The sequence below is a fragment of the Cydia strobilella genome, chromosome 8 (assembly GCF_947568885.1).
Source record: "Cydia strobilella chromosome 8, ilCydStro3.1, whole genome shotgun sequence".
In the NCBI taxonomy this organism is placed as follows: Eukaryota; Metazoa; Arthropoda; class Insecta; order Lepidoptera; family Tortricidae; genus Cydia; species Cydia strobilella.
This window is the reverse complement of record NC_086048.1, coordinates 13491349-13509821: the sequence shown is the minus strand read 5'-3', so window position 1 is coordinate 13509821 and position 18473 is coordinate 13491349. Positions and strand designations below refer to the sequence as shown.

The following is an 18473-nucleotide window of genomic DNA, read 5'->3' as shown; positions in this document are numbered from 1 at the left end:
GGTATAATGGCATTTAATAAATACCTAATATTGATCCTAAAACGCCTAAAAAAATATTAGAGTCGGTAAGTGAAGTGTTGTACTTTACAGAACATTGTTATATGTTATTCAAACAAATCTGTGTCAAATTCATCCACCGCTTTTATATAAAAAAATTTTTTTTCTAATTAACACCCTGTATCTGCCACAAAAAAAAATTCATATTATTAAGTTTACGTCTACAATATTATAATACCACATTGAGACATCATTCATAATTTGGGTCATTTTGATCCACGGTTTTTTTACTATCTGGCAAAATAAAACTCAATTGAGCAAGAAGGGCGTGCGCGGGGAAGGGTACCTACGTGGGTGGGGTGCTTATTATACTTGCCGCAATATCAGCTTGCGACTGAGATCTTAATAATCCTTTACCCTTGTTAAGACCAACCAAGAGTGAAAGAGATGGCATTATGAGCTGTCTCGCCACTTAGTTTTGCGATACAGTGTATTTATTTCATTCGGAGGCATAATTACATTGTCTTGTTAATCTTACCGTAGTAGGTATATAAATATAATTAAAAATAAACTGTAGGCTGCACTCCTCATACTGACCAACATTTGTGACGTTCCTAATCAAAAGGTACCACTTTCTCTGACAGGTTATTTGTATAAAGATATAATCAAATTTCGTCTTTATGGTAAACGACAAAGTGGTACCTACCTTTTGATTGAGAATGTCACATCAGCGACTTAAAAATTACTTTTGTTTCGATTTTTAGTAGACTTTTTAAGTTTATTTTAAGACGCAATTTATTGTGATTTTTGTTATGTTTAAGCGTGGCAAGCAACATTAATTACAATGATGATGTTAATTAAATACAATATTTTTTCATACTATACTGAACTGTCACCCTATACATGAGAATGAACAGCGCCCTCTTGACAATGATCATATATTACTGGTCAAGCTTTAATATGTGTCATAATTTAGTAAAGTCCCCTTTATGGATTCTAAGTTTCCGAGTTACAGCAGTTTAGTGAAAGCGTTTTTTTTTAAATATAAATTAAGGGTTGAATAAAGAGGAAAGAAAATTTGATTATTTTTGCGCTACGACGCACGGTTTAGGAGATACAGCCCTATAAAGTTTTTTTTATTGTTTTTTTTTTCTATTTTTCTTTTTTACATTGTGTTTTTTGTATATTACTTTGGGGTTTCATAAAGGGGAACGAAAATTTAATTATTTTTGCGCTACGACGCATGGTTTAGGAGATCAAGCCCTATAAAAAAAAATCTCTTTTTTTTGCGTTTTTTTTGTATAAATTAATGGTTACATAAAGGGGACCGAAAAGTTGATTATTTTTGCGCTACGACGCACGGTTTAGGAGATACAGCCCTATATAGTTTTTTTTTTCTTTTTTACGTTTTTAAATCTTAATTAAGGGCTTCTTAAGAGGAACGAAAATTTGATTATTTTTCGCTACCATGCACGGTTTAGGAGATACATCCCTAAAGTTTTTTTGTTGTTTTTTTTTCTTTTTTTTGTCATTGCGTTTTTTGTTATTACTTTGAGGTTTCATAAAAGGGAACGAAAATTTTATTATTTTTGCGCTACGACATACGGTTTAGGAGATACAGCCCTAAAATGTTTTTTTTCTCTTTTTCTTTTTTGCGTTTTTAAATCTTAATTAGGGGCTTCTTAAAGGGAACCGGATATTGATTATTTTTGCGCTACGATGCACGGTTTAGGAGATACAGCCCTATAAAGTTTTTTTGTTATTATTTTTTCTTTTTTTTTCTTGTTATTTTGTATATTATTTTGGGGCTTCATAAAGGGGAACGAAAATTTTATTATTTTTGCTCTACGACGCATGGTTTAGGAGATACAGCCCTATAAAGATTTTTTTTTTAAATTTTGCGTTTTTTTAAATATAAATTATGGGTTGCATAAAGGGGAACGAAAATTTTATTGTTTTTGCGGTACCACGCACGGTTTAGGAGATACAGCTCTATAAAGTTTTTTTCCTGGTTTTTTTTTGGTTTTTTTTTAAGTATTAATTACGGGTTTCTTAAAGGGGTTTTTTCAATTATTTTTGCGCTACGACGCATGGTTTAAGAGATACAGCCCTATAAAGATTTTTTTTTAAATTTTGCGTTTTTTTTTTATATAAATTATGGATTGCATAAAGGGGAACGAAAATTTTATTGTTTTTGCGGTACCACGCACGGTTTAAGAGATACAGCTCTATAAAGTTTTTTTCCTTTTTTTTTGTTTTTTTTTTAAGTATTAATTACGGGTTTCTTAAAGGGTTTTTTTTTTAATTATTTTTGCGCTACGACGCATGGTTTAAGAGATACAGCCCTATAATGTTTTTTTTTTTAATTTTGCGTTTTTTTTAAATATAAATTATGGGTTGCATAAAGGGGAATGAAAATTTTATTATTTTTGCGCCACCACGCACGGTTTAGGAGATATTATATATATAGCTATAGGTATAATAGCTCTATAGTTTTTTTCCTGATTTTTTTTTAAGTTTTAATTAAGGGTTTCTTAAGGGGAACGAAAATTTAATTATTTTTCTGCTACGATGCACGGTTTAGGAGATGCAGCCCTATAAAGATTTTTTTGTTGTTTTTTTTTTCATTGTGTTTTTTGTGTATTACTTTGGGGTTCCGTATAGGGGAACGAAAATTTTGTTATTTTTGCGCTACCACGCACGGTTTAGGAGATAAAGCTCTATAAAAAAAAATCCTGTTTTTTTTTGTTTTTTTTTTTTAAGTATTAATTAAGGGTTTCTTAAAGGGGAACGAAAAATTGATTATTTTTGCGCTACGATGCACGATTTAGGAGATGCAGCCCTATAAAGATTTTTTTTGTTTTTTTTTTCATTGTGTTTATTTATTAAGATTTATTGTGGAACCCCAAACTAATATACAAATTAGTTTGGGGTTCCACAAAGGGGAACGAAAATTTGATCATTTTTGCGCTACGACGGTTTAGGAGATACAGCCCTATAAAGTTTTTTTTGTTTTTTTTTTCATTGTGTTTTGTATATTACTTTGGGGTTCCGTAAAGGGGAACGAAAATTTTATAATTTTTGCGCTACGACGCACGGTTTAGGAGATACAGCCCTAAAATTATTTTTTTCCTCTTTTTCTTTTTTGCGTTTTTCAATCTTAATTAGGGGTTTCTTAAAGGCTTTTTTTTTTAATTATTTTTGCGCTACGATGCACGGTGTAGGAGATACAGCCCTATAAAGTTTTTTGTTATTTTTTTCTTTTTTTTTCATTGTGTTTTTAGTATATTACTTTGGGGTTTCATAAAGGGGAACGAAATTTTTATTATTTTTGCGCTACGACGCATGGTTTAAGAGATACAGCCCTATAATGATTTTTTTTATTTTTTTTGCGTTTTTTTTAAATATAAATTATGAGTTGCATAAAGGGGAACGAAACTTTTATTATTTTTGCGCCACCACGCACGGTTTAGGAGATATTATATCTATATATATAGCTATAATAGCTCTATAAAGTTTTTTTCCTGGTTTTTTTTAAAGTTTTAATTAAGGGTTTCTTAAAGGGGAACGAAAAATTTATTATTTTTGCGCTACGATGCACGATTTAGGAAATGCAGCCCTATAAAGATTTTTTTTGTTCTTTTTTTCATTGTGTTTTTTGTATATTAGTTAGGGGTTCCATAAAGGGCAACGAAAATTTGATTATTTTTGCGCTACGACGGTTTAGGAGATACAGCCCTAAAAAGTTTTTTTTTTATTGCGTTTTTTTTTAATATAAATTAATGGTTACATAAACGGGACCGAAACGTTTATTTTCTTTTTTGCGTTTTTAAATCTTAATTAGGGGCTTCTTAAAGGGGAGCGAAAATTTGATTATTTTTGCGCTACGATGCACGATTTAGGAGATACAGCTAATACAGCCCTATAAAGATTTTGTTTCTTTTTTTCATTGTATTTTTCATGTATTACGTTTGGGTTACATAAAGGGGAACGTAAATTTTATTATTTTTGCGCTACGACGCATGGTTTAGGAGATACAGTCCTATATTTTTTTTACAATGCATGTGCTCGAAAAGTGCGTTTCCTACGGAGCCATATCGTGCGGAAAGTACTGCTTTTCCGCACTAGTGCTTTTTGTTTTCAATTTTTTTTACAGTTCATATGGTGCTACTTTCTCGCACTAGTGCGGAAAAGAGCACTTACCGTGCATATGTCAAAAGTTTAAAGGGCCATATGTACTGTAAAACGTACGATACACGTGCGAATAGGTAATTCGCAACTCGTGTCGATTTAAAACACTCCTTTTAATAATTAAACTTATATGCCATGATATGTTTTTTTATTTACTTGCACAATGCATAGTAAAACATTGTATGATACACATGCGTAAAGATGATTTCCGCACTTGTTGCATAAATAGCAATTTTTTTTATCAAAGAATGAAAGAAAGTCACGGTATTAATAACCAAATTTTACTTTAGTGGTACCTTTTCCCTATCACTGTCACAAATGTATGTGGCGTTCACGTAAACGCGATATTTTTAAGATTTCCCTGCGCAATGTTGCCAGCTCGCTCGCAAATCAAACATGTACTTACAGTTCTTTTGCATAATGGTGACATTGTACAATATCTATAAGTTTTAAATAGGTAAAAGATAATTCGACGCATTCTTTGCTTGCTTGTTGCTTGTTGTTGTGTTGTTTGCGTAACTTCTTTGAATAAGTTGCGTTAATTTGGCGCACAGGCGAAGTAAACATGCGTTGCGTACGGCAAGGTCACGCCGCGGCCCCACCCTGCACGGCCTCCGTTGCCCATTCAGACCGCCCGCTAGCTTCGTTTGAACGCAAATAATATTTTTGTAATATTTGTTTATGCAGTGGATGCAAGTGACACAAATTCATACATCTTATTTATCCCGCATTTCAAATTAATAAGATGTAAACTCTAATATCTTTAATATTCTTTTGTAACGGTGACAGCCTGTTACAACAAAATCATCAAATATCTTATGAAGCTATGCCTTAATAAGACACAAAATCATTTAATGGACCTATTTAAACGATTACATTCGACCTAAGTAATTTTTTTTAACTCTAATTTTTTTTTGTGTCATTTAGAATATTATGACATAGTATCAGATTGCAGTGGACGTAATTGACACAAACTATGTTTTCACACTAAAAACACTATCCTAAATGCAACACAGTTACATGTTTTCTCTCGAATATTTTTTTCTCCAAAATAATTCAAAATAAAAAATAATTACCACAAAATAACAAATTACTAGAAAAGCAAATTATACATATGACACAAAACAAAATGTAAGATTTACATCTTAACAAAGTATTCATAAGCGAAAACAGAATTGACTTTAATATTTTTATAACCTAGGGGTCAAAATATAGCCAGCGGTACAGGTCTAGATATCACTGATACGTTAAACGACGATGAGACAGGAAATTTATATGAAAGTACTCTTAAATTTTACGGCTAAAATTTAAATGCATAATTTATTTCAAAAGTTTTGTTTACATTATAATAATTTGACGTTATTGACAGTTATTGAAATCGGTAGATACCATAGATATGGGATTTTCTGATCATAGATCTTATATATTCAAGATACCAAAGAATAGATTATACTCATTATTTATACGTATACTTACACGTTTGTTTCTTAATACTATTTTTTACATCAGCGTTTAATAGGACTTACCTTGTGCAAGCGTCAATAGTCAATACTCTGATCAAATTATTTGTCATATTCAAACCTACGTGGTAAGATTTTCAATTAGAGAGTTTATAAATGAATAAAAAGGTTCAATCACTTTGATATTTAAATTGTCAAAATTATATCAACAATATCAATATAAGCCGTTGTAGTGTAGAACAAATTAGTTAAATCTATAAATACATCAAAAACATATTATTATGATACCCAATCAAAAGAAACATCCAAAAACATATCCGATTGACCCCGATAATGAATTACTGGTATGGGAAAAATGGATAACAATAAGAAAGGAAGAAACAACCAAATTGGCCAAACAAACACGACGGCCACCTGCCGATTTAGTTATGAACTTATATGAAAACGTCCGACCGGATAGAGAAAGAAAGATTGCTCTTGAAGAAGCTAAAATACCACAAAAAGTTGGGGTAAGGGACAATTTGTGGGAGCAACCACAAAGACTGAACCAAAGATGTTACTGCGAGCCAGCTTATGAGATCCAGAGAACACGAGCTGAAATGGGTCGTCCTCGAAAAATTGAGCATATTGACGTTCCTGCCCACATTAAAGCTACCGAACTGGGTTTCGCCGGTATACATCATCGAGTACAATGCGAACATTTAGATAGTGAATATCATCAGTATAGAGAGAGGCGAGAAAAAGAATTGCAGAATAGTATTTTGAAAATAGATCCATTCAGGTAACTTTATTTTATATTTTTCTAATATACGGTACGATAAGATATACGTACGGACTCAATAGAGCGCCGGGCTCATAGACTCTTTGGCGATGACCCATCTGTCAAGTCAAGGATACAGAGCCTTGAGCATCGCCGTCGAGTCGCTTGCCTATCGGTGTTCTATCGGATACATTTCGGGGAGTGCGCACAGGAACTGCACGACCTGATCCCACCTTCCCCTTTCCATCATCGGACATCCAGGCGCGGGGAGCGAATACACCCGTTCGTGGTCCACATTCCATTCGTTCGGACAAAACGTTTTGCCTCCTCCTTTTTGGTACGGACGGCTAAGGAATGGAATGCGCTCCCGCCATCTGTATTCCCTGATCAATATGATCTCGGTCTCTTTAAAACAAGAGTGAATATGCTGTTACTGAACCGGTGAGCTCCATCTTAGGCCCTGTCTTCACTTTCCATCAGGTGTGACTAGGGCCAATCGCCGATCAGTTTATAATAATAAAAAAATAATAAAAATAAACGTATGACAATTACCTAATTTGGCCATACATGTACAGATAACCTGCAATAATCTGTTGCACTTAGAAGGCCGCAAAAATATGTGACACGTTCTTATGTCTACAAAATAAGATCGTGTCAGATATTTTTGCGGCCTTCGTTCTGTAACATATTATTATTATTGCAGGTGGCTGTACATTGCTTTTCATGGCTGCTTTGCCTTTCCAATATCTTCCTGGAAAGGCCAGGGTGGCATCAGTTATCGCTTTATTAAACGTATATTACACGTTACGTATTAACAAAGTTATATATAATTTTGTTTTAGACCTGAAATGGGCACTTTAATGGTTAAAGGTATCAACCCACCGCCACCACCAAAAAAGAAACCAATATTACCTGACGTAACGGAAACTCTTGACAATAATCCTGCATGTGATAATCTCCATGCCGTATACGCGTTAAGAGTAAACAATACAATTTTACTTAAAGAAGGGCCCCAGCAGAACTTGACTGATTTAAAGCAAAAACAAAAGGAGCCATGGCACGAAAATTGTACTTCCTGGATATATTACTTTAATACCCCAGTAACCAGGGCTGGTAGGAGTAAATTATATCTTCAAAATCTCGGCACTGTCACAATTAGATACTGCTGGAAAAAACTTAAAAAACCGATTCCCTTTATACCTGAAGACGAAGTGCAAATGTTCTTTTTCAATAAAAATGAAGACATACTGACACCTGGTCAAGAGAAATATGTGTTTTTCACGTTTGTATCTGAAAAACCTGGTATTTACAAAGAATATTGGGAATTAAGCTTATGCAACATTTGTTTCTTTGATACTATTACAGATAAACTTGTGATTAATTTACTAGCAGATTCTAAAGAAGATTACATGACAACCAGCATGGCAATTGCACAACTAAATTCGGAAATCGACATTAAGTCAATCCAATTTGATGCATTACAATTAATAAATGACGCTATATCGAGGGCAGCTGCTATACAACCCGAAATATATCTATACAAGAATTATTTTCTAGAAGCTGAAATATTTATCATGAAGAATCCGGTTTGTTTCTATCACCAAACTGAGGTAGCAAAAATGAAAGATTATTATGCGGAAATGAATGGAGATGAAGAATGGGATCTATCCATACGAAGTTGGAGAGAGCAGATGTTAAAAAAGGAATTCGACGAAAGAATGAAGTACTATGAATTACTACGGAAATCGCATAGTGATTTCTTGAAACCGTGGTATGAAGGCGACGATCTTTTGAAATCCAAATATCGTGCAGTAATGCTGTTATTGGGTCAGTTAGCAGAGAAATTTGATTCGGAGCACGATCGCATTTATAACCCAGCAGAAGAAGCGCAATCACCAGATACTACATATACGAGTATTCCAAGTAGAGAATCACTCTACGCAGATAAACCAAACATTGATATGATGCGCAATTTATATTACATTAAAATGTTCGAACATATAGGCGACACTATGGAGGCCTGTGCTGGTATTCTTAGCAGTTTAGATTTAGACAGGTGGATTGAATTCGATTTCTGTCGTACATAATTTATTGTAAAAAATATAATGATTTTTCATGATTTCATGATATAATAATATACTCCGCCTGGTACTCTCTTCCGAGACTCGCGAACCACGTAACTGACACAAGCCTACGTCATCGTGAACCTTTTAACAGCACGATGACGTAGGCTTGTGTCAGTCACGTGGTTCGCGAGTCTCGGAAGAGAGTACCTTGATTTTATTATACCATGATGAATTTTAAAGAATTTAAATCGTTTTATGAATCGCGGCTTGTTTTGCGCAGACACATGGAGGGCTATCGATTTTCAATAATTTATTATATACCTACGTTTGTTCCATCGTAGCGTTGATACTACTGAACAGTTTTTAATGACTGAGGTGTATAATGTAGTTATAATTTGATTTTATATACGTTAAATATATACACAAAAAAATACTATGAGTTTCTTGCAGTTACTTAGGATAAGCCCAAGGCGTATTTACAAATATAGCTGCTCGTAAATATGCTAATGAAAGATGTGTGGATTTTATAATTCCTTCATTATGTTTGGTTTATTTCCTGTTATATTCGAATATAGCAAAAAAATCACAATAAAACAAATATTGGTTACATGACTTACAGTTACATCAATGATAATATGGGCATTTCTATTTAAAATTGCATGGAAATAGAAATCCCCCCCCCAACGCATTTAAAATTTTGGAATGTTTATATTATTTTTAGTCAGAATCATAATACGTGAAAAATAGTGTCCCCAAAATTTCATACAATTTTTTTTGTCCGTTTTTACGGTTATAGAAGGTTGTATTGAAAACCGTAACCAAACGGACCAAAAATTATGGGGACACTTTTTTTCTCAGTAAAAATGGAAAAGGCTCGTGATTCTGAGTAGAAATAATACATATATCTACACGGTGGCTAAAACATAAGTGCATACCCGTTGCCAGGGAGGTTTTGGGATTACACTGAGCAACTTTTACTATGGGACCAACCCCGAATCGCGAAAAAAAAATTGATACCTAGGATTATGAGCCAAAAATCGGTGGAATAAAAACCTCGTTTTAAGCAAGTGTGTTGAAAAAATATATAAAGTTTTTGAACATCCAAATTCTTTGGTGTGGACGTATCGATTACGGTCAGAATTAAATTATAAAAAGCTGAAAAAGTAAAAAGCACTAGTTCGCAAAAAACAACTTTATACGGACACTAAACAGCTATGTAATGTAGCACTTTTTAAGCAACTGTATTAAAAACAATTTTTCCTTGGAGTTGTTCCAAGTACCTACTCTAAATGATAGATAAAATAAATGAAAGCTAAATTCATTTGGTGAGTGGATAATTCACCAGACACTTGGGCGAGTGAAGTACGAGCGGTACAGATGTAAGCATACATATTTTCTTTCGTATTTTCACGAAAACGTACGAACGTGTCTTACTAATTCAGTCAGTCTCGGTACAAAAAGTACTGAGGTCGACCGAAGTAGCATGACAAATACCAAAGATAGATATAACTCCGTAATAGATGGATACAGTCTAAAGAAAAAACGTGCCTCGAAAATCACGAAAATTTGATTTTCGATCAGATGGCGCCACTAGTTTTGGCCTACACTCGTATAGAGGGCGTTGACTGTTTCGTTTGTTATTTATAATTTTAACGCATACCAGTGAAAGAACATGGGTCAAAATCATATAAAAATAATTAATGCAAATAAAAAAATCATTTATCCATATTTAAATACATTTTATCGTATTTTTATAAATATTTATTTTTAGTTTTAAAGTGTGTCGACAGATGGCAGTGAATTTACTGGGGTTACAAAATTTACTAAGACAGTACCGCTCTAGTATAAGTTACTCTATGTAAATACGAACGTTTCCGAGAAAATATGATGGCAACCAATATGCCCTACATCTGTACCTACTTATTCAATTATCGAAAAGGTTGTGTACTTCTTTAATGTTTGCGTATCTCCAACTGCTGAAGTTCAAATTTGATTAGTGTTAAGTTAACTTTAAAAGAGAACCACCCCTCACTCTCGCAGTAAGTTATATTTACATTCGTTTTATGCAAGATACGTGAGAGAATATAATCGTTAAGATACTTTACTAAAGACATACGATACGAAAATTAGTTATATAATATACAGTAGCGGCAAAAAATCTATCATACTGCTATTTTTTGCAGGCATTCGCTCTAAAATTCACGAAATTAGACTATATAAGATATCATGTAAACAATGATAGTATCATCACTACGATCATATATATACTTACGTCCCACTGCACGTGGCAACGTGGGCAACCACAATGCGGATTGGGGACTTCACACACCCCAATCAATGTTATGTTATAAAACTTGTGAATATGGTATTTCTTATTTAAAAAACACTCAAAATCGAATCTTACCAACAACAAAACCTAGATGGATCAATTTTTCTGCCTCGTTAGCCTCTGATTTAAAATTAAATCGCATAATTACTTTACAATTTAGTACCTACTCACCGGGCTACCGTGAAAACTCAGGCAAACTAATTATTTTCAAAATGAACCCTACCTTAATCGAATTGTCGCTTTCATATGCCCCTATATTGTAAATTTCATCGAAATCTTTGGAGACATTTTTGAGAAATTATTAAAAGTAGGTATATTATGCAAGTGTATCTGAAAAAATATGATAGATTATTTGCCGCCTACTGTAAAAACAAATGAAAATTTCTAGGCCAAAAATGTGTTGTTAGCATAAAATAGCAGAAATTTGAAACTCGATAACTACGAATAAGGAAAAACCTAATTAGGTTTATATTATGTAATTACATACATAATACAGTTTTATGAATCCCCGGCAAGCTCGGTTCTCCATACAAACGTAGTTACCTACGCTCTCATTTTAAAACGACTATCTAGATTGCTCTGATACTTTTGTACTAACAATAGGATAAGGTATATACCTAGATATCTAGGTCTGTAATTAGTTTATGTAGCTTCAGATATCATAGTTAAAAATACAGCGAGTTTAAATTTTCCATACAAAACTTGTTTTTGCTCTATTTAGTTTGTTTTATATACTAGATCTATATAAACTAATTACAGAACTAGATATACCTAATGTCATTATATATGCAAAGTTTCATTACAATCCAACACGTAGGCAGTTTTAAAATGAGAACGAAACTCCGTTTGTATGAGAAGGTGAAATTCGGCCGAGCTTGCCGGGGACTTATAGAATACGTACGTTGGTAGAGTACATCTATTCTATAAAATCTAAATATACGATACGTACATCTATCTTATATACTTTCGAATGAATGAATATTATAAATAGACGGCTAAACAAAATAATTCCATGTTTTTACATGCCTATCCAATTAACCATACAGCCTTGGCTCACTCTTACTTAGCTTATGTTACTTATACCGCATTTTCACCATCTTATTTTAATGAATAAGATGAAATTATTTCAACATGTCTTGAAGGAGAAGTAATCAATAATGTTTCGAGTATATTATGTATATTTGTATGTATATTTTGAGACTGCGGCACCAGCATTGTTCCAAACTCGGAACCTAATTTTCGTTGAACATACATGGGGGTCAAATCTGTTATTCTTAAGGTTTATTTGTTTTGCGCTGAAAGCCTCGCCGTGTAGATATGTAAAGTCAGCATCAAAAGTATCGGATCAGACTACGCGGCAAAAGTATCTACCATTCTCTAATAGCTCTACAAAAAGAGATGTGTGTCACTATGTGTGTTGCGGAATTTCATTGGAACTAATTTTACCATACTATACCGTCCAGCCGGGCTAGCACATGATTGCCGCGAGAGTATCTCGCCGCGACATAGACTACCCGTCCCCCTTTAATTCATACAGTTAGCAAAAGACGGGTAGTCTATCTCGCGGCGAGATACTTTCGCGTCAATCACGTGCTCGGCCTACTGTACTGACATGAAATGACAACAGCGCCCTCTTGACAATGATCATATATTACTGGTTAGGCTTTAGAATAATATAATTAGGCTCGGTTGCACCAAACCGTCTGTCACCGTTAAAGCGTTCGCAAAATGTTATTTACTGTATGGGAAGTTTAATAGATCTCTGCTGCGTGACGTTGATCACTTGATCAGTCTGTACACTGTGGTTGGTGCAACTAGCCCTTAGACTGTTAAAGATACCTTTGAATGCGAAGTATAGATATATATATATTTCGAAAAGTATTCCAGTGCAGCAGATACTTTTGGCGCGTTGTTTCATTCGCTGACACGCACGGTTCATGAGATACAGCCTGGTGACAGTCGAACAGACGGACAGCGAAGTCTTAAAAATGGGTCCCGTTTTTACCCACTGGGTACGGCACCCTAAAAACCGGACAAGTGCGAGTCGGACTCGCCCACCGAGGGTTCCGTACTGTTTAGTACTTGTTGTTATAGCGGCAACAGAAATACATCATCTGTGAAAATTTCAACTATCAAGGTTTATGAGATACAGCCTGGAGACAGACAGACGGACAGACGGATAGATAGACGGACAGCGGAGTCTTAGTAATAGGGTCCCGTTTTTACCCTTTACGGAACCCTAAAAAAGCAAACTACTAATACACTTATCGACCTACCCTAGGTAACGGCCTCCAGTTAATTGTTGTTTAATTCCACAGATGTTTAATTCTCAATTAAAACAATGCTTCATAGTCAACAAAATATATTGTATCATATTAAACTAGGCAAGTACAATTAGTTTAATTAAAGACATCACACATGGTATAAGTTATGCCAACAGATGTGACGGTCTGATCATTTTCTAGTTCCTATGTATATTCTATATTTTTAAACACACTTTTTATCACTTTTTGCAGTCCTCTTTTTGGTTAATAATTTAACCCTTCTTTTGTTTTTGGAAACGTCTCTTTTACTGAAAAAAAAATACTTTTTCTGCTCGTCGACTGTGATGGTTGTATTAAGATTTCGTGTACCAAACTATAATTGCGTACTTTTCATGTATGGGCTCCCAACTCAACTATAATATTCATTTCGCTACGCTGTAGTCAACTATAAAAAATGACCAATCACGTGCCGCCTCGCTCCCATAGAAAAGACATAAACGGGCAACTATTTCATATGCTCATGAGATAGTCGCGCGTTTATGTATTTTGTACTACATTTATGGTCTACTGAGATACTTACAAATTTTCATGAATTATTTAGGTTTTATAGTAAAACAGTATTGTTTTAGATAACTCACAGTACATTATTGTTTTAGATAAACGGTAACATGCAATCCCGTACCTTACTTAGGCAACTCAGCAAGCTTCGTTGCCTAAACACGGTCCTCGACTGAAAATCTCTCTATTAACTCTATCACGATTGTAAAATAGTACATTTTACAACTAGTGTGAAAAGACATTTCACACGTGTTGTAAACGACGTTTTTTAATACAATTGCGAAAAAATAATAAATTAATATATTATTAGTAGAATCATACCACCAAACCAAACCAAAACCAAAAGTACCTATACAGCTAAAATACGCGAGCTGCCGCAGCCCGCGATACCTTCATACTCGTGCGCGCCCCGGCCGGGGCCGCCGCGGGCCCGGCGCGGGTTGGTCAACGACACCTCCTCATAACTCATGAGGCCCTGGTACCTGCTCCGCGCTAAATTCAATTTTAACTGCATTTCGAAAGTATAGTTTGGAACTAGAAAAGTAAAAAGCACTAGTTTGAGAAATTGAGCTTCTCGCACGCTACGCAGCCACAAAAAGTACCACTTTTTGAGCAACTGTATTAAAAAATACTAATTAATAAGGATCTTCTTTGTTTCATTACCTATTGTTAAATTTCAATTGTCTAGATACGTATTGTCTGGCTTTAGATCACTTGAAACCTTGATTTCTAATTATTATTTTCTATCAATTGAACCTTGATATAGAAATTTGATAATAGTGAAACCCATCATGACTAATATTAAGGTGGTTCGACTAGGTTACCCAAAGCTTAAACCCCGCTAGATGGCGTCACTTTCGCAAATTTTCAGGTTTAATTTTTTTGTGGAATAGTGTTGGTATCTGTATACTTAAAAGTATGTTTAGCGCACTCTTTACATAAATATTGAACTATTATAATAAACATTGAATACTTCATTAGTGCAAAAAACACTTTTAAAGTCGACAGAGTGTTTCTGTCATGCTATTTCCTACTATTACTCACACATGCAAACAGTGTTTCCGTGATGCTTGTAGTAGACAATTTCATGCAATGTAAGTATGCTGCAATGGCGCTGCGGTATGTTCGTGGAAATACGTGCAAAAGGATTCGGGTTCGAGACTGGTACGTCAGGGGTACTTTTTTTGTCCTTTTTGTGTTATCTTATGTTTCTTATACCTTTCAATCTTCGAATTCTTGTCCGATTCCGATATAACCGAAATATATTTCAGTGATATCGGAAACGGCTCTAACGATTTCGATGAAATTTGCTGTAAGGGGTTCGATCTAGCTAGGTCTTATCTCTGGGAAAACGAGCATTTTTGAGTTTTTACTTATGTTTTCTTTTTCTCCCAGATATTCAGTATTATTAATAAATATGTGACGTTTTGAACTAAAAGGTACCACATTGTCGGTTGTCGATTAGGTTGATTTCATTTTGAAGCTTTATGGAAATATGATAACAATAAGTAGGTACCCGTTTGGTTGAAAACGCCACATATATTGAAAACCTGACTTTCACAAATCTCACCTTTTTGGGTTCTTCCAACTCAGAAAGGATGGAGAATACTGACGATTCTTAGTAGTACTAGCCCAAGGAAGTCCAGGTTTGTAAGTGTCAGGTATCAGTTTTTTTTAAAGCGCTAAATATAGTTCTACAAGTAAAGCAATCCTTACTGCCCAGCCTCTATAGTATTTTTCAAACTGGAAGGGTACGATGGTAGATTTCATCTCCATACAATTTATAACCTAATAATGCCAAATGTTGCAAAATTATATTGAATTGAGATCTATCATCGTATCCTTGCAGTTTGAAATAGTTATTTACGATACAAGTGCGGAAAAGAGAAAATTCGAAACAAGTGGCGACAGATTAAAACACGACCGCAGAGTGTTTTAAATCGACACGAGTTGCGAATTACCTATTCGCACGTGTATCGTACAACGTTTTACAGTACATATGGCCCTTTAAACTTTCGACATGCATGAAAAGTGCTCTTTACGCACTAAGGCGAGAAAGTTGCACCATATGTACTGTAAAATACTTTTTAGTACATATGGTGCTACATATACGTTACCGCCCTAGTGCGGTAATTAGTACAATACGTGCATATGTCGAAAATGTAAAGGGCCATAATTATGTACTGTAAACCGTTGTACAATACACGTGCGAAAAGGTAATTCGCAACTCGTGTCGATTAAAACACTTCCTTCGGTCGTGTTTCAATTTATCGCCACTCGTTGCCAATTTCCTACTTTTCGCACTTGTATCGTAATGTACTAATAATAAAGTAGTAATTGTAAAATAAAATTAAAACTTTTTTTTTATTTTATTTTTTGGATTCAAGTAGGTACAGTGAGTAACAACATTGCATGGCCTTCTAATTATAACTATTATAGAAAACGGGATATTTATCATGTTTATTTATATTATTTATTTCTCGATATTTTGGCCGGTCTTGCAAGACCAGTCGTTGTGGAGATCCCTGGGGAGGCCTATGTCCAGCAGTGAATGTCTTGTTGGTGTAGATGGATTCACACAACAAATGAAATAACATTTTTTCATATTTGTTATCCGTAGTTGTCCCTGTACCTGAAAGAAAAATAATATCATGATAGCACAAAATCTCTAATGTTATAGGAAGAAAGATGATGCAACAATATGGATTCTAATAAAGTTATCATTTACTTACCTAGTAATAATTGTGTTTTTCATTCATATACAAAATTCCATAATTTTCAACCATAGGAAATGTTTCATTTTACTTTATTGCTGTGAGGATGTCCTGATTTTTCCTGGCTAATGAAGGAAAACATTCAATTTCCAAGATTGCCTCTTTATTTTACACAATACCTGAAAAAACCTAGAGTTAGTGACACATTGACTATTCGGCAACCAAAACAGTAATAATTACATTATATGGGTATTGTTCACTGCTTATTATCCTACCATTACGGAAGAAGTGAGAATTATTTTCTAAAAAGATCGGCACGAGAAAATTACAATGTACTACAATAAAGGAGTGAAATTGTACCTTACGAAACTTCACCATCATGAATTCCGCTTCATTTGAGTGAATTTTCCTGGATTTTCGCGGACCAGAACACCGATGATTTTTGTAACTTGATTTAGACGTTGCTAACATTTTCAATTTATACAAACAAATTGATAAGTCAAAATAAACATGACCCTATGTGTCAGTGTCAACACTGTCAAACACTGTCAACAAAAAATGCACTAAACATGACGGCACTGCAAATCTTGCCAGGTCGGCCAGGCAACGTCGCCAACGTCATAGAGTGGCAACGCCGCACGCAACGTATTTGTACACGACATTTGTGACACACACATACGTAAAATTGATGAAAAAATTACGTTGATTTATGTATGATTTCTGTATGAAACAAAGTTTTTATATTAATTTAGCGCAAACGAATATTCGAAAGTAGATAAATGAGCAAATATTTGTGTAGTAATAGTGTGTAGTGCCTTAATTAAAGCAGATTGAATTTTGTATGAAAATCGAACCACCTTAATTGCGAAAATTCTGATGAAAGTTCGGCTTTGCTTTAAGTTTCATACTGCTACTTATTAGTTGTAGACTATGAGTTATCATTGTTTACGTATTTTGCCGCAGAAATGAGTTGCAAAGTAATATTCGACCAGTATGTTCCTTAGCCCGTACCTACCATGACTGAGTCACTGAAAGTGTCAAAACTGACATAATTATACGCTAACGTCTGCGTAATTTACTTTCTATACATCTCGCTCGAACTCGCACTAATATTATTATGCGGGTACGAGCGAGATGCGTAGAAAGTATCTTACGTTTTCGATAGCGTTTGTCAGAGCCAAACAAGTGGTAGCCACACTGAGGTGATGGTCTGAAATTCATTAAATTAAATTTAGTCTTTTGTTTCATAGCGGTGATCCCCCCTTTATTAATCTGTACAAAAGAAGTCACTGGAAAACCCGCGCGTTATAAGTATGCGCCTTTCCTGTATGGTAATTAGTAAAAAACTATGTGGCGTCGTTATTTTATTGTGTAATTTGGAAAACTATACGTCGCAGTATAATTCATACGATTTTAATGGCTTCTGCTATAAAATTTAATAATTGTTTAAAACGCATCGGTTTCTGTAACAAATAATTTATTACAAGAATGGTGGGTATAAACGGTAACATGCAAGTGAGTATCTACTGTCCGCGCGCGAATTCCGTGCACGGCTGAGGAATGTACGGAATTAGCGCGCGGACACTACATTTAACACGATATCAGCTTCTAATATATACCAGTCGTATGATCGTAAGTGGGTAGGTTAGGTTAGGCTATAAAACCTCAGATTCCATAATTTTCGGGAACACAATAACCACATTCTGTCGTAGTAGTCTTACGGCCCGATTCGAACTTTAAGATACGTCAAATATTACGTCGTTTCTTAAAACATAAACGTCACTTTTGACTTTGACATATCTAATCCATAATATCATATCTAGACGTAATATTTGACGTATCTTAAGCGAGGTTTGTACCAGCAAGAACTTGCATGCAATTCTCATTACATTGCGGTATCTGATCAAACTTTTGAATGTAGTTTACCTTAGTAGTCAGCAATGTAACGTAAATTGCATGCAAGTTCTTGCTAGTCTAAACCTCGCTTTAAAGTTCGAATCGGGCCGTTACTATCAATCTTAATTTAACCTTTTCGACACCGTGTCAAACACAAAAGCTGTCACTCGGACGCCACGTCACCGAAGTGTCAAAACTGAAATTGAACTTTATGCAAATGCACGTAGGTCTATGTTGC

General features: G+C 34.6%; 1 protein-coding gene across 1 annotated transcript; it reads left to right on the top strand.

The window, feature by feature from the left end:
• Nucleotides 1-5860: 5860 nt before the first annotated feature.
• Nucleotides 5861-8501, top strand: LOC134743739 (MYCBP-associated protein-like). The gene is made up of 2 exons (XM_063677372.1): nt 5861-6429; nt 7250-8501. Exons 1-2 carry the CDS (start codon nt 5930-5932, stop codon nt 8493-8495), a joined length of 1746 nt encoding a protein of 581 aa, XP_063533442.1. The 5' UTR covers nt 5861-5929; the 3' UTR covers nt 8496-8501.
• The last annotated feature ends 9972 nt before the right edge of the window (nt 8502-18473 follow it).

Coding starts and splice junctions, on each gene's coding strand:
- LOC134743739 (XM_063677372.1), top strand. CDS start 5,930: ATGATACCCAATCAAAAGAAACATCCAAAAACATATCCGATTGACCCC. Junction 6,430..7,249: donor TTGAAAATAGATCCATTCAG/GTAACTTTATTT, acceptor ATTTTGTTTTAG/ACCTGAAATGGGCACTTTAA.